We start from the raw sequence: 15,274 nt of genomic DNA, 5'->3' as shown, positions 1-15,274 counted from the left end.
AAAGTCAAAAATATCTTTCAACTAGTAGTGTATTAGTAATGAGGAATGGTTACACATTTCTTTGAATCTTAAAAAAGTGTACAAATTTACAATTTGAGTTAAACTTTAAACAATTCCAATTTTTTTTTACATTTTAGTCAAGTTTAAAATAAAAATCTTGAACGAATTGAATGAAATTATCATTACACTGGCATTTTTGTGTGCGTATACTCCTCGATGGAATCTAAATTTGCAACTATGTTAAACTCGCATACAATGCTTACATGGATTGGATGATATGATCAAATATCCTCTTCTATTTTTTTTTCAACACTATAGCAAATATTTAAACGATTCAAAATCCTTCACCTTGTAAATGATGGTTCTTTAAAAATTTTTCAAAAATAAATTGATTTTGAATAATACCTATTGTCAAGAATATAACATATTTTTTTGATAATGTTACCTTCACTTTTATGGGCATTTCTTGCCACAACTTTCGCTACAACTGTATTAGGTGCTGATGTTGCTTGTGTGTTGAATGGAGAAACTGTTGATATTGTTGACTATGATACTGGTGTTTGTACATTCACCATTCCAGATGAATATCCAGCTTATGTCAACTTCTATTCTGATGAAGAATTCGATGCTTACTACTATTATATTGAAGTTGGTGAAAACCAAAATACTACTGACATTTATGAAAACGGTAGAGCAATTGCTATTGATGCTAGAGTTTTAAATGGTGAATCTGCTCAAATTGTTCAAGTTTATGTTAATCATCTTCAAAATGAAACTGATTCCAGTGAACCATTAAGAACTGGTAGTGAATTGACTGATGAAGACAAACAAATCTTTGAAAACCATGATGTTGCCGATGATGACACTGATACTCCGCTTGATCTTATTGTTAGTATTCAAGAAATTGCTGAAAGCTCCACTGAAGAAGCTACTGAAGAACCAACTGAAACTTCTACTGAAGAACCAACTGAAGAACCAACTGAAGAACCAACTGAAGAACCAACTGAAGAACCAACTGAAACTTCTACTGATGAACCAGCTGAATCTTCTACTGAAGAAGCTACTGAATCAGATGAACTTTCTGGTGTCCCAACTGAAGAGCCAACTGAAGAATCATCTGCAACACCTTCTGGCGAATCAACCGAATCATCTGAAGAATCCACCATTGCTCCAACTGAATCAGATGAAGAATCTACTGAAGAACCAACTGAAGAGCCAAGTGGTGAACCAACTGAAACTTCTGCTATTCCAACAGCATCCGATGAAGAATCTACTGAAGAAATTTCTAATGCTCCAACAGCTTCAGATGAAGAATCTACTGAAGAAATCTCCAGTGTTCCAACAGCATCAAATGAAGAAACTTCTGGCGAACCAACTGTATCCGATGAAGAATCATCTAGTGAACCAACCGAAGAACCAACCGAATCAGATGAACATTCTACTGCTGAGACTAGTGAATCAGATGAACAATCTACTGCTGAACCTAGTGAGTCAGATGAACAATCTACTAGCGAACCAACTGCATCTGATAACGAGTCAACTGAAGGACCATCTGAAACTTCTACACCATCTGAAACCCCATCTTTGGTTGCATGTTTGATGAATGATGAAACTGTTTCTGTTGTTAGTTACGCTACCGGTGTTTGTACATTCACTATCCCTGATGAGTACGAAATTTTCTTCAACTATATTTCCAATAATGAATTTGACATCCAATACTACTATGCTAGAGTTTCTGGTAACCAATACACCAATAACATTCGTAATGCTGGTAGAACTCTTTCAATCCCAGCTAGAATATTGTTCAACTTAGTCCTGCAAGTTCATCAAGTTCATTTACAAGAACCAGCTTCAAGTTCCTCATCTGGATTTGAAAAAAGAGATGAAATTGATGATTTCCTTGACTCTGTTCTGGATACTGATGGTACTCCTGTTGACATTAATCTTTCTGCTGTGGCTGCAGACGATGAATCTTCTGTTAGTGAATCTGGTACTGAATCTGGTACTGAATCTGTCACCGATGTTGAATCCGAATCTGTTAGTGAAACTATCCAACCATCCGAATCAGTATCTGAAACAGAAGACCAAACTAGTGAAGAAACTTCATCTGAAAGCAGTGAACCATTTGAATCCGAATCTGAAACTGCATCTGCATCTGAAACTGAATCTGCATCTGTTTTTGAAACTGAATCTGCTACTGAATCTGATGATGAAGTCACCACCATTAGATCTACCAGCATCATTACTGAATCTGTTTGTTCAGATGAACATGTTTCTTCAACTATTGAAGATAATGCTGCTGAAGCCACTGGTACTGATGATGCCGATACTGAAGCTACTGGTACCGATGATGCCAATACTGAAGTCACTGGTACTGATGATGCCGATACTGAAGCTACTGCTACCGATGATAACAATACTGAAGCTACTGGTGCCGATGATAACAATACTGAAGCAACTGGTGCCGATGATGAAACAACTAACAAAGGTACTGTTGCTGGTACTACCCACAAAGACACTTCAACTGTTACTGGAACTGAAATTGTTACTGTTACATCTTGTAAGAATGATGCTTGTCATGTTACAACTGTTCCAGGTACAGAGACTACTGTTACTACTACAGTCAATGGAGTTGAAACCATTTATACCACTTATTGTCCAGTTTCATCCATTGAAACAGTCCAAGAAAGCAAAACCATCACTGTTATTGCTTGTAAAGAAGACAAATGTCATGAAACTACTGCCGTTGCTGTTCCATCCACAGTTCAAGAAGTCGTTGAACAAACCACCACTGTTTACATTACCTATAAACCAGTTTCTACTCCTGCTGATGAAACAATTGCTACTAATGTTGTTACATCTGGAAGTGGCATTTATGTTCCAGTTCCAACTGCTATTACCTCAGGTGAAACAGTTGTTGAAAGTACTGTGTATGTCACCGTCACAAAAATTTCTGATACACATCCATCAACTATTGGTGCTCCATTACCTCCTGCAACTATTGCCGAAAATCCAGAACCAGTAACTCTTATCTCAGAAGGTACTACTATTCATACCACTGCTGTTGGTGAAGGTATTTCCCCAGGTAGTACTGTATACACTATCCTCACTGGTGAAACTTCTGTCAGTCAACAAGTTCCTAGTGAAACAATTGCTTCTATTTCTACATTCACTGGTGGTGCAGCATCTAGAAGTGTCTCATCCTTATTGGGTATGCTTTTGATTCCAATTCTTTACCTCATCTAGGGGATTGATATAATCTTTCTTTTCTTTATATTATTATTTGATTTCATTTCAGTTCATGTGATTTTATTTTCTTTACTGTGATTTTTCTTATTCACATTGTTTATATTTATACCGACCATGGTCGTGGTCAAAGAAGTTGTTTGCTTTATTTTCGGTTTCGTGCTTCCTATTTTTCGTGCTAAGATTCTAATATATTCCATTAGCTCATCAACTATTTATTTTCGGTCTGTTAGGTATACCTAATTATATTATTATTTCGGTCTTAATTCTGTATTGTAATTTCAATATATATCATTATTTTTATATGTTTTAATGATTAGAATCTTCTTCTTTAAATTGCGTCATATCAATATTTGAACACACGTGACGCGGCAATTTATTACCGACATCCATCTCTTTAAAACGAGAGGTTTTTTTTTTTGGCATTGCGCTAGATTTCCTTTTTTTATCCATACTTCATTATACAATACAGCAAATATAAGTACATACAACATAGGCAATCATGCTACAAATAAGACGCATCCCTAAGGAATATACAACTATTGTACTTCGAAGTAGCTATTCATCTTCAACAAAGAAGATACGAATACCAGACTGGAGAGCCAGGGAGAAACAGCCTTCAAATAAAGCACCAAAGATAAACCATTCATTCAATGGGGATGACTCTTTCTTCAAGGACTTGTTTCAAAACCGACCAAAAATAGTAAGGACAAATATAGGAGAACAATCTAATGTTGAGGCACTTAGGAAGCTTATAAAGAATAAGCCAAAGATAACTAAACCTACAGATATGTCAGAAGTGAAACTTGATCTTTCAAAATCAAATAAACAATTGGTGAAAATGATTCAAAATAAATCACAAAAGAACAACAAAGAAAGATACGATATTCCATCTGAAGATTGGTTGAAGAATTTTTCTGAATCCGAAATTAAGGAAATTAGTAGGCTTTTCAAGAAATTGGCAACAACTGCAAAAGTATCAGGTAAATCTATGGACCAACCAATAAGTATTGGAGATTTGGTTACTTTGGGTACGGAAAATTTAAGACTATATATGGTTGTTGGAACTCCCAAAATCATTTGATTCAAGGATTTGTACATTTTTAAGTGATAAGGGTGAGATTATTTTTACTACTTTTCACAGTATCGGTTATAGATTTTCAGGAGTTATCCCCGAGAAATTTCATGATATTTTGAAAAAGTTTATTGTTTTAGAAAAGAAATATCTAGATACTACACCAGTGGGTGTTCCAGATGCAAAGTTTTCTAAATCGAATGATGCTCTTCCAAAGGAATTACAAGACGAAAATGCAAGTGGTATAGTTGAAGAAGGCGAAGGAGAGGAGTCTGAATATGAACCAAATAATTTAATTGTTCAGCAGGCATCTTCACAATTGTTAACAAATACTGATGTTAGAACATTTATTGTTCCTCTTGTTGCCAGATCAATTTATAAACAAGCGTTGATTGATATTTCAAATTTATCGTCAGATAAACTAGGCTCAATGAATTTGTTATTGGAAGAATTACACACCGAGTTGCAATACGATGACCATGGTCAATTAAATGCACCACGAACTATATCAATATTTGAAATTCTTTACCGATTGAAGTATGTTGGTCCAGATAACAAGACAGACCTGAATCTAGGTAAATCACTTAACAATGTCAAAGATTATGAAAATATGGAATATCCAATAACCGATGTTTTGGCATTACTTGCATTATTGAAGGTTCAAAGCAAACTTTGGAAGATCATACCAGCCAAATCATCCTTCACACCAACAAAAGTAAGAATTTCATCTGTTGCACAAATATCAGAAGAAGATAGACTTTCGAAATTCTTAGCATCAAACAAAGGAATGGATGAAATAGTGAAGAGTTTCAAATTTTCATTAACTGGAAAACAAATCAGCAAGAAAAACATGAAACAGTTTAAGGATATAGTAGCCTTGATGAAGGAGTATATTAACGATAGATTCAAAGATGATAATGCTATGTCGACTCAGGTAAATTCAGTGATTAGAAAGTTAGACAAGTTGTTAATTGAGTTAAAAATCCCAATTGATGAACTTTACAAGAACGAGTACTCGAGTGGAAGAGCATATGATTTACTTACAAAGTTAAATAATGGTACAAATTTTAATCCATTATTGTGGTCCAAAGAAACAGGAATTTCAAATAAATCACCTTCGGTTGATGTTTACTCCAAACAAAAAGTATACGAATACTTTGATTCTAGAGATGACTGTGAGGAAGATAAGTTACTCAAAATCAGCATGGAGGCAAATTTTTATTCAACTGATCCTTTGAAAGATGTCCGAGAAGATATGAAGGACACCGCGATCTACTGTATTGATAGTCCAAATGCTCACGAAATCGATGATGGTATATCCATAGAAGAAGATGGTGATGAGTATGCAGTGTCGATTCACGTTGCTGAACCGACATCTTTCATCAAGCCAGATTCAACTATAAGTTCAATTGCATTTGAGAAGGCTTCTACTACATACATGCCTGATGAAGCATTTCCAATGTTGCCAAAGGTAATTTCAGATATGGCTGGTTTGGGTATACCAGATAAGGATACACGTACATTTGTAGTACAATATCGAATTGAAAAACAATTGCTAGATGAATTTATAAACAAAAAACTCGAGTTGGCAAACTATACACCATCAGAAGAGTTACTCCAAAAGATTGAAAAACAAATAAACGCAAAAAACAAGATTTTTTTTGCAACAACAAGGAATTATCGTCAGGGATTTACTTATGATAAGGTTAACGAGGTGCTAGCAACTAAAGAGTTGAGAGAACAATACAAATTGACCGGAGAAACAAAAGATTCTGATTTCAACAATTTAATCAAATTGGAACATATTTCTTCATTACTTATGTCAATCAGAAGATCAAAGCATGCATTTATCCATGCAAATTCTAATTCTCAAGTCTATGTTGAAAAATCAGATACTTCTTATACTGAATCAAGTTTTGAACGTACCGACGAGAATAAGCTTATTATTGAGCTTGCAAATTCCCTGGATGCTATTATTATGAGCCAATCGTCTATAACCGGAGTTTCAACCTTATTGGTTTCAGAAAACATGATTATAGCCAATTATTTGACTGCCAAATTTGCTTCAGACAATAATATCAAGATACTTTATAGATACCTTGATCCAAATTTCAATGAAGAACTTGTCAAGGAGTATAATGATATTATGAAGGAACAAGATTCTACAGGTACTGATCAATTGGTTCAAATGTATTCATTTTTTACCAGAGGTGCAATTACAGACAAGCCAAGAAAGCACTTCCTTATGGGATTATCAATGTATTCTAATATCACATCTCCATTGAGAAGATATATCGATTTAGTGAACCAATGGAAAATTCAGGATTATTTTTTGGATAGGGTTACAGTCGCAGATGAGAGTATTCCAGGAATTGTGAGTTACTTGAATGGTCAAAATGAAGTAATTAGAAATAACCAAGAAAGGGCAACATCCTTCTGGCAAGGTTTGTTTTTAAGAACATATCGTGACAAATTGAATGAAGGTGGTGTTGATAAACCAATAGATTTTAAGTTAAGACTTGTTACCAGTCCTAAGAAAGGAGCAAGTGTGAGTGTCTACATGCCAGATTTCAAAGGAATCAAGGCACATGTTGAGGTTTCTCCAGAATTGTTAAAGGATGTTGAAAGTGAGAAACTCAAAGTTGGTGGAATCTTGGATTCCAATAGATTACGCATGAAACAAGTTGATTTCTTAGAAAACGAGGTAATCTTTGAATACAAGTAGAGAGAGAGAGAGTTAATATTTAGAAATGTAAATAGATTGTAATAATAAATTTAATTTGTACATAAGAAACGTCATTATGAAAAAGAAAAAAAAAATAAAGATATACTAATAATGATGCAAAAAAAAACAGTAATAAACAGGAGTGAAAAGAAAGTGTTTTCAAGTAACCAGGACTCTACATTAAACCTAAGCCCATTTACCAAGGAAAGCCATAATACCTGCTCCCAAACTGAACAGTAAAAGGGCCAAAACCAATAATTTCATATCCTTGTCTCTAAATTCTTCAGAATAAATGAAATCGGCAGCCATTAATTCAGAAACCCCACTATAGATTAAAACACCAGCACAAGCAGCATTGAAAACACCAGTAGTAATCAACCCAGTTCTTGATTCAACAGAATAAGTTTTTCTAACTCCTAAACCTCCAGCCATTGCAACTGGGGTAGCTAAACTAAAAATAAATCCCAGCAACCAGGGGACATAGTTATATTTCTTTGGCCATTCAAGACTGGCAAATCGTGTACCCAAACCCATACCTTCAAAAAATTGATGGAAACAAATAGCTATATATAATGTGATAAATTCATTTCCTGACATGGCTAAGGATAATCCAACAAATACTGAATGAAATACAACACCGGCTTCAAGAATAACACAATTCAACATTCTTTTCATTAAAAGTTCTTTTGTGTAAAATTCATCAACCATATGGGATGGACCATTTTGTTTTTTGAGATCCAGCTCTAAATCTTCATTAAGTTTATGGTCAGTAACATCAGTAATAACATCAAGATTATCATTGGATTCACTTTCACTACAACTACCGTCTCTAAGATCACTTTGAAATTTCTTGTGGGCAATAACATCAAAGACAAAAATGGTAAATAAAGACATAAGCACTATAGCTTGAGCCCATGGATATTCCACCCAGGTACCTCCCAAACAAGGTTTAGTTAAAGTAGCACTTGTATCTACTAATAAATGAACAAAAGCAGTTGATACAATAGCTCCACTACCAAAATATCTAGCAAGGAAGAAAAACCAAGTTGGTAATTTAATTCTTTTCCATTTTGCTGCAATTAATGGTAAAAGTGCCCCTGCAGCAGAAAGAGCAAGTAAAACAAAAACGGCAGAAATTCTAACCGACATATGACTATCAACATCGACACTGCCATACTCCAATAAGCAAGCATCCTCTTCTCGTGGATTAATTTGAACGTTCATTGATATTGTTTTGTACGTTATAAAATGATTATATTATTGTGATTAATCAAAAATTAGCAATTGATAAATATAGTTATATACAAATGAAATCTTCCAATATTGAAAAAAAAAATTCATTAATCATGGCCATTGATCTTGATTTATATAGATAATTCGACAATTAGATAACCGTCGCTTTCCTAAAAGGATCAAATATTAATCAAAAATCTTATAATTGATATTCTTCAGTTATAATTAATGATACAGAAGTATTGCAACCAGATGAGATAATTTTATTATTTGTGGTATTTAAATATCACACCACATATTGATATAATCAGATTGATCAAAATTATGACGAAAATTTATAGACAGAATCAATATGTTACCAGCCGTATATGAAATAACTTATTCTATATTTACGTCATAATGAGAAAGTTCAATTTTTTTATTTGTTTGTTTTTTTTTTTTTTTTTTTTTTAACAAAGAAATCATCAACTGCTTCAGGTCTAACTTATCATTGAATATATTCTTTGACTAAAAAGCGAATCCCGGAAAAGTCAGCCGTCCTTGGTACACTTTCTATTTCTTTCTTTTTATTATTATTTGATTAATTTATTACCTTTATAATTTTTTTTTTGCTTTTTTCGTAATCGGTAGTGTAGAGGGTCGTGTCCTGTGGTCAATTTCTGCGACAACAAAACTGCAAAATGGTTAAAAGGAACAATTAAAAGTAATGAATCTACAATACATATTTGCTTTAGAATTTACCAAGAAATATTTCCATTTAATTAATTAATTTATTCAAAGAACAATAGAATTTGTAATATTCTAGGCTATTTAAAATAATAAATATACATTCAAGAAGAAGTAAAAGAGAGAGAGAGAGAATAAAAAAATAGAATAATAATAATATAATATCACGCCAACTGATCATCATCTTTTATGTCCAATTTCCGATGATGGCCATAGATAATGCTCCTAATCCTAATATGAAAATACCCAGCAACATAGATCTGATGCTTTTAAACTCTGAGGCGTATATGAAATCGTATCCCATCAATTCGGCAACACTATTATAGATTAATATCCCACCGCAAGCTGCATCAAATATACCGGAAGTTATTAATCCGTTTCGTGACCCAATAGAAAATGAGTTCCTAATTCCTAAACCAACCCCAATGGCCAACGGAGTTGATAAACTGAAAATTATTGCCATAATCCATGGAAGGTACCAATACTTTCTTGGCCATATTATATCAGCAAATCTTGTACCTAACCCCAACCCTTCAAAAAATTGATGAAATGAAAGGGCAATATATAACGTAGTGAACTCTGAGTTTGAGACGGCTAAAGATAATCCTATGAATATAGAATGAATTACAATACCACATTCTAGAATTATACAATTTAACATTTTTTCTTTGGATATTTCAGTAGTTGTAGTTGATTCCGCATTAGAAATTTCTTCTGTGTATATGTCTGGGGACTTTTTCTTTATTAAAGATGGACCAGTCAGAGCATTGCAACAACCCAATAATTCTGATGTTTCCTGAACTTTATTCATTACTGATTGATCCTGTAACTGTTTATGAGCCAAAGCATCAAACGTAAACACCAGAAATAAACTCATCAATGCAATTGCTTCTGCCCAGGGATAATCTTCAAAGGTACCTCCTATACAAGGATCAGTTAATGATTCCAGAGCATCAGCTAATAAATGAATAAACCCAGTAGAAAGAATAACACCACTACCAAAGTATTTGGTGATAAAGAAGACCCAATTGGGAGGTTGAAATTTTTTGCATCGATTTGAAATTAATGGGAAAAATGAACCAAGTGAGGATACAACAGCTATGACAAAAATAGATGAAATTCTAATTCCCAAATCATTATTTATATCATGGTTATATGTATAACATGTGTCTGTTCTTTCTGTAATTAATATTCTATCCATTATTAGTGTTGATGTATGAAAAATTCCATTGATCCTATGGATTTAGCAATGACTTTATATGTAGAATAAAAAAAAATGTTCTATAACCATTACTGTTACAAACTAGAATAATAAAAAAACAAGTTACAGTTATACATAAACATTCAATGACCTTGAGGAATAACCATTACAAATATTAATGGTTACCACTGAGGTGTTGATGAATTTGATCACCAGGGTGTCTTGAGAATTACACAAAATCATGCTTACGTAAGAACACGACATAGTGCGTGTAAACTGTACCAATCCTTAATAATGGAGAAAAAAAAATAACAACAATAAACTACAAATCAAAACAAGCAAGATTCTAACTAATTAGTCAATACAATCTAATCATCATTATCAATGACAGACGAGGAAACGGATTTCCCATCGATTTCACTTCAGAATTCATTTATTTCCACACTAGACCATTTACCATGTGATATTGTACGATCTTTATGGCTAATACAATCATGTAATATCAAGATTGAAAATTCCAAGAAAGAGATCAATGAAATACTATCGCAACGCTATAACTTAACACCAGGGAGTCAAAAACTAATCAGATTGTATGAATTAAAGAAAACAATACGGCATTTATCCAATGAATCAATACAGGAAACAAAAGCAATGAAGAATCAATTAATTACTCATAAATTGAATTTATTACAAGAAATGGAACAATTAACTAAAATTGAAATTTTCAGAACCAACAATGATCAAATAGATGAATGTGCAAGAAAAGAGTTAAGAGAACAATTAAAGAAGCATTACCTTGAAAATCCATTAGCTTCACAGGTGGAAGCAGTTAGGGAACAGAACAAGGAGAATGAAACAAAAACAGAAATAGAGACAGAAAAGGAAAATGAGAATGAGAATGCTGATGAAATACAATCAATATTAGAGATTCCACAACAGGATAAAGTAGAAAAACCTACTGATAAAAAAGTAGTCAAGAAGATTGAAACCAAAACAGAAACAAAGGATGAAATCAATCCAGAGACCAAGGACGAAGCGGTACCAAAGACTAAGAAAAGAAAATACAAAAAGTCAAAGGTTATTTCAAATGAAGACGACGATTCTGACGAAGATGGTACATTATACTGCTTCTGTAAACAAAAATCCTTTGGTAATATGATATCGTGTGATAATGAAGATTCTTGTATTAATGGAGAATGGTTCCATTACAAATGTGTTGGTTTATTAAATCGTGTGGATGCATTGAAGTACACCACTGGGAAGATTAAATGGTATTGTTCAGATAAATGTAAAGAGATTGCCGAATCTAAATCTGAAGAGAAGCCAGTAAAGAAGAGAAGAAAACGTAGAAAGAAGTGGTACAAATAGATTTCAGATTCTGTAAAATTCGATCGCGTTTATATAGATGAAAAAAAAAAAATATATATTTAGCGATGGATCGTAATTAACAATAAAAGATTTCTATTGACTACCAACAACGACTTTACATTTCCTCTTATGTGTGGGATATTATTGAGAGTTTCAAATTCATCAGTGGAGACACCATCTTGCATTTCATGTTTATCAAATGTTGATGGAAAGTATGAACAATGGGATACTCTAGATCCCGAGATAATTCAAAGTTTTCTTGACAATGGATCAAAATTATCACCATTGACTGAACAACAACTATACAAACTTGATAACCTTCCTCTTCTAAGAGAGTTGAATAATCAATTACTGAAGATTAAAAATAATGTAAAAGCTGACCCGGTTGTTAGACAACAACAAATTGACGAAGTTCAAAATCAAATCGACGCTATTTCAAAAGAAGAAGAAATAATCATGGAAAAAGATGATATGAACCAATTAATTTACAAGATTTCAAATCGTGGACCTAATTATTTAAATTATACCGAGTTTGAACATTCTGGATTTACATTTCAATCATTTCTGGCAATTCTTTCATTAAGACAACCATTTACTAAACAACCAATAATTAAAGATCAATTTGTATTACAATTTAACGGTGAATTATATAATGAAGAATGTTTGAATAAAAATGATACACAATATATTATTGATAAATTGCATGAAAATTTGCAATCCAAATCTCGAAACATGGCAATTTTAGAAACATTAAAATACCTCGATGGTGAATTTGCAATTATTCTTGTTGATTTAGTTGATAACAAGATTTATTTTGGTCGTGATTCGGTTGGGAAAAGATCATTATGTTATGAATTGACAGATAATGATCTTATTATCAGTTCTGTTTCAACTGTGGGATTTGTTAATTGTAAGAATGAGATTTATGAATATGATATAAAATCTCATACTGTGGTCAATCATGTTTTACATAAACTTGCAGAATACCAGCAAAACATAAATTCAGAAAAACAGATTGTTATACAGTTATATGAGGAACTCAAAAAATCAGCATTCAAGCGCCAAGATGAAATTCATCCATTACACGAAGAAGAAGAGAAAGACAGGAGTAAATTAGCTGTTTTATTTAGTGGTGGATTGGATTGTACAATAGTAGCTGCTTTAATTTGTGAACATTTGTCTAATCAGTCGATTTCCTCAACTATTGATTTATTAACAGTTGGGTTTGAGAATCCAAGAACAAACCAGAAGAGTAGTAATAGTCCTGATCGTCAGTTAGCTGTTAAATCATGGTTTCATTTGTGTAAACAATTTCCTAAAGTTAACATCCAATTGATTGAAATCAATGTTGATTATAGATCATGGTATTCACATAAACAAAGGGTCAGAAATCTAATGTATCCTTACAACACAGAAATGGATCTTTCAATTGCAATTGCTTTTTATTTTGCATCGAGTTGTTTACCTGATCTAACCACCAAAGTTGTATTAACTGATAAGACTATTTCATGGGACGATTTTCAAACTGATCCATTGAAATATACTACTCGAATCGAAGGGTATGAATCTAATGCAAAGGTATTATTCAGTGGACTTGGTGCTGATGAATTATTTGCAGGATATTCACGCCATGAAGCGATATTCAATTCCAACGGAGGAACTCATGATAATGATGATGAACTTTATCAAGAACTTCAAGAATCATTAAATTATGACATTACAATAATCCACGAACGAAACCTTAGTCGTGATGATAGAGTGGTTAGTTGTTGGGGCAAAGAATTAAGATATCCTTACTTAGATGAAGGATTCATTAATTGGGTGGTTAAAAACATCCCACCACAATTGAAATTCAAATATGATTATATTCCAAGTAAAAAGAAAGCCAATAAATTGATTTTCACCGCGGTTAGAAAATATATTCTAAGACAATTAGCGGAGTATCTAGATATGGGATATGTATCTCAAGAATTGAAAAGAGCTATTCAATTTGGAGCAAAATCAGCCAAACTAAATATTGGAGATAGTAAAGTGAAAGGAACCGATAGTTTATAAACAATTGATGGTTTTTGATGATGATCCCTGTGTGGCGCGTTAAAACATTTCCTGATTTAGAAAATTTCTTCTATGGGTAAACAAATTTTTTCTCTTGTTCCCCAACCTTAATATAATCATCTTGTGATAAAGTAACACCAGAACAAGGGGGGAGGGATTGGAGAAATAGTATCAAGATTTATAGATAACGATGTAGAAGTATAAATAGACAAGTGAATCAAAAGAAGATGTATTCTTTTTTTTTTTATTTTTACATAATATCATCTTCTGTATAATTTACTACGTATTTTCATACATATTTTTGCAACCATGAGTAGTGGACGTTCATCATCATCTTCATCCAGTCTTGTTTTAAATGATTATCTTGCTGCACTAGTTTTAATATTTGTTGGTTTACTAGTAGTGGTAAAGAAATTAGATGGTATTACTAATGAGTTACAAACATTGAATGCTAATATAAAAGTGTTAACAGCATCAAATTAAAGCTCCCCATAGACAATGACAAATGTTAAATAAATAAATAAATAAATAAATTGAATACACACATGTTATATAAACAATTCTATTCTAATCAAGCCAATTTATCAACCCATTTTGGTTCGATTACTAATACTTTACATTGGGCTAATAAGTTTTCTGGTTTATCAATAGTTAAATCGCCATCTTGTGGAATACCTTCATCAACTTTATAAACTTCACCTCTAACCCAACATTTTCTTCCTTTTTTCTCTAAAATAGTACATTTAACCATCATATATTGATCAGCTAATGCAGGTTGTTTATAATCAATATTTAAGTTTGCAGTAACTCCTTTACGACTTTCAAAATTTAAAAATGCTAATCTACAAGTAAGTTCATCACCTAAAGTAGCAGTTATACCACCATGAAGAACACCTAAATGAGACGTTAAGCCATTACCTAAATGGAAAAATGTAATTGAATAATTATTACCTTCATAATCTTGAGGAATATCTTTATAAATTTCTAAAAATTTATCTTCAATGAAATACATTGTTGGAGTTCTAAGATTAATCTTATTATCACCAACCAAAGTAACTCCTGTAAAATTTGGAGTTAATTTTTCATTAATACTAAGTTTTTGAGTATGAGTATTAGTGAAATCAATATATTCTTTTTGAATTTGAACAAATCTTGGATTGGATTGTAATCTTGACTCAAAGGAGATATCAGGCGAGTTGACTAAAGTTGGTGGGGCAGTCATGATATAGATCACAAAAAAAAAATATATATATAACGGTTGATGAAATAATGAAAAATTGATGCAAACAATTAAATGATAATAATAACAATAATGATAATAATAATAATAATAATAATATTAAAAAAAAAAAAAACCTAATCAGTAATCAAGAGTGGGAAACGGCTTGTATTTATGTAGTGTTTGTGGTACGGCAGATGAAAATGTAGTTTTAGTATTATCAAAAATATGATTTGATATCAATTTTTTTTTTTTTTTTCACTCTGCATTAAGATAAACAATACAAATGTAACCCTTTCCATTTTAAATTATCACCGAATATGTAATACATTCTATGCTTGATTAAAGATGGTATGGGGAAAAGGAAGATATTTTTCTTCATTTTAAATTATGGCGCCATCTTTGTGGCTACCTCGGTAGGAATTC

The 15,274-nt window shown here is 32.4% G+C and overlaps 8 protein-coding genes across 8 annotated transcripts; 5 read left to right on the top strand and 3 right to left on the bottom strand. All coding sequences in view use genetic code 12, as the record gives it.

Moving 5' to 3' along the window:
* Nucleotides 1-438: 438 nt before the first annotated feature.
* On the top strand, nucleotides 439-3,246 carry CTRG_01852 (uncharacterized protein; the record flags this gene model as incomplete). Its single annotated transcript, XM_002547499.1, has 1 exon — nucleotides 439-3,246. The coding sequence occupies one exon, from the start codon at nucleotides 439-441 to the stop codon at nucleotides 3,244-3,246; it is 2,808 nt and encodes a 935-aa protein (XP_002547545.1).
* Nucleotides 3,247-3,748: 502 nt separating this feature from the next.
* CTRG_01851 (uncharacterized protein) lies at nucleotides 3,749-4,330 on the top strand (the record flags this gene model as incomplete). Its single annotated transcript, XM_002547498.1, has 1 exon — nucleotides 3,749-4,330. The coding sequence occupies one exon, from the start codon at nucleotides 3,749-3,751 to the stop codon at nucleotides 4,328-4,330; it is 582 nt and encodes a 193-aa protein (XP_002547544.1).
* A 421-nt stretch (nucleotides 4,331-4,751) lies between these two features.
* On the top strand, nucleotides 4,752-7,046 carry MSU1 (Msu1p; the record flags this gene model as incomplete). The annotated part of the gene is made up of 1 exon (XM_002547497.1): nucleotides 4,752-7,046. The coding sequence occupies one exon, from the start codon at nucleotides 4,752-4,754 to the stop codon at nucleotides 7,044-7,046; it is 2,295 nt and encodes a 764-aa protein (XP_002547543.1).
* Nucleotides 7,047-7,232: 186 nt separating this feature from the next.
* Nucleotides 7,233-8,270, bottom strand: CTRG_01849 (uncharacterized protein; the record flags this gene model as incomplete). Its single annotated transcript, XM_002547496.1, has 1 exon — nucleotides 7,233-8,270. The coding sequence occupies one exon, from the start codon at nucleotides 8,268-8,270 to the stop codon at nucleotides 7,233-7,235; it is 1,038 nt and encodes a 345-aa protein (XP_002547542.1).
* Nucleotides 8,271-9,192: 922 nt separating this feature from the next.
* Nucleotides 9,193-10,206, bottom strand: CTRG_01848 (uncharacterized protein; the record flags this gene model as incomplete). The annotated part of the gene is made up of 1 exon (XM_002547495.1): nucleotides 9,193-10,206. One exon carries the CDS (start codon nucleotides 10,204-10,206, stop codon nucleotides 9,193-9,195), a length of 1,014 nt encoding a protein of 337 aa, XP_002547541.1.
* Nucleotides 10,207-10,590: 384 nt separating this feature from the next.
* CTRG_01847 (uncharacterized protein) lies at nucleotides 10,591-11,574 on the top strand (the record flags this gene model as incomplete). The annotated part of the gene is made up of 1 exon (XM_002547494.1): nucleotides 10,591-11,574. One exon carries the CDS (start codon nucleotides 10,591-10,593, stop codon nucleotides 11,572-11,574), a length of 984 nt encoding a protein of 327 aa, XP_002547540.1.
* A 129-nt stretch (nucleotides 11,575-11,703) lies between these two features.
* CTRG_01846 (putative asparagine synthase) lies at nucleotides 11,704-13,629 on the top strand (the record flags this gene model as incomplete). The annotated part of the gene is made up of 1 exon (XM_002547493.1): nucleotides 11,704-13,629. One exon carries the CDS (start codon nucleotides 11,704-11,706, stop codon nucleotides 13,627-13,629), a length of 1,926 nt encoding a protein of 641 aa, XP_002547539.1.
* Nucleotides 13,630-14,200: 571 nt separating this feature from the next.
* CTRG_01845 (uncharacterized protein) lies at nucleotides 14,201-14,851 on the bottom strand (the record flags this gene model as incomplete). Its single annotated transcript, XM_002547492.1, has 1 exon — nucleotides 14,201-14,851. One exon carries the CDS (start codon nucleotides 14,849-14,851, stop codon nucleotides 14,201-14,203), a length of 651 nt encoding a protein of 216 aa, XP_002547538.1.
* Nucleotides 14,852-15,274: the final 423 nt, after the last annotated feature.

This window comes from Candida tropicalis (assembly GCF_000006335.3).
Source record: "Candida tropicalis MYA-3404 genomic scaffold supercont3.2, whole genome shotgun sequence".
In the NCBI taxonomy this organism is placed as follows: domain Eukaryota; kingdom Fungi; phylum Ascomycota; class Pichiomycetes; order Serinales; family Debaryomycetaceae; genus Candida; species Candida tropicalis.
Note: the sequence above shows the minus strand (reverse complement) of the source record. Positions and strands in the feature narration are given on the sequence as shown.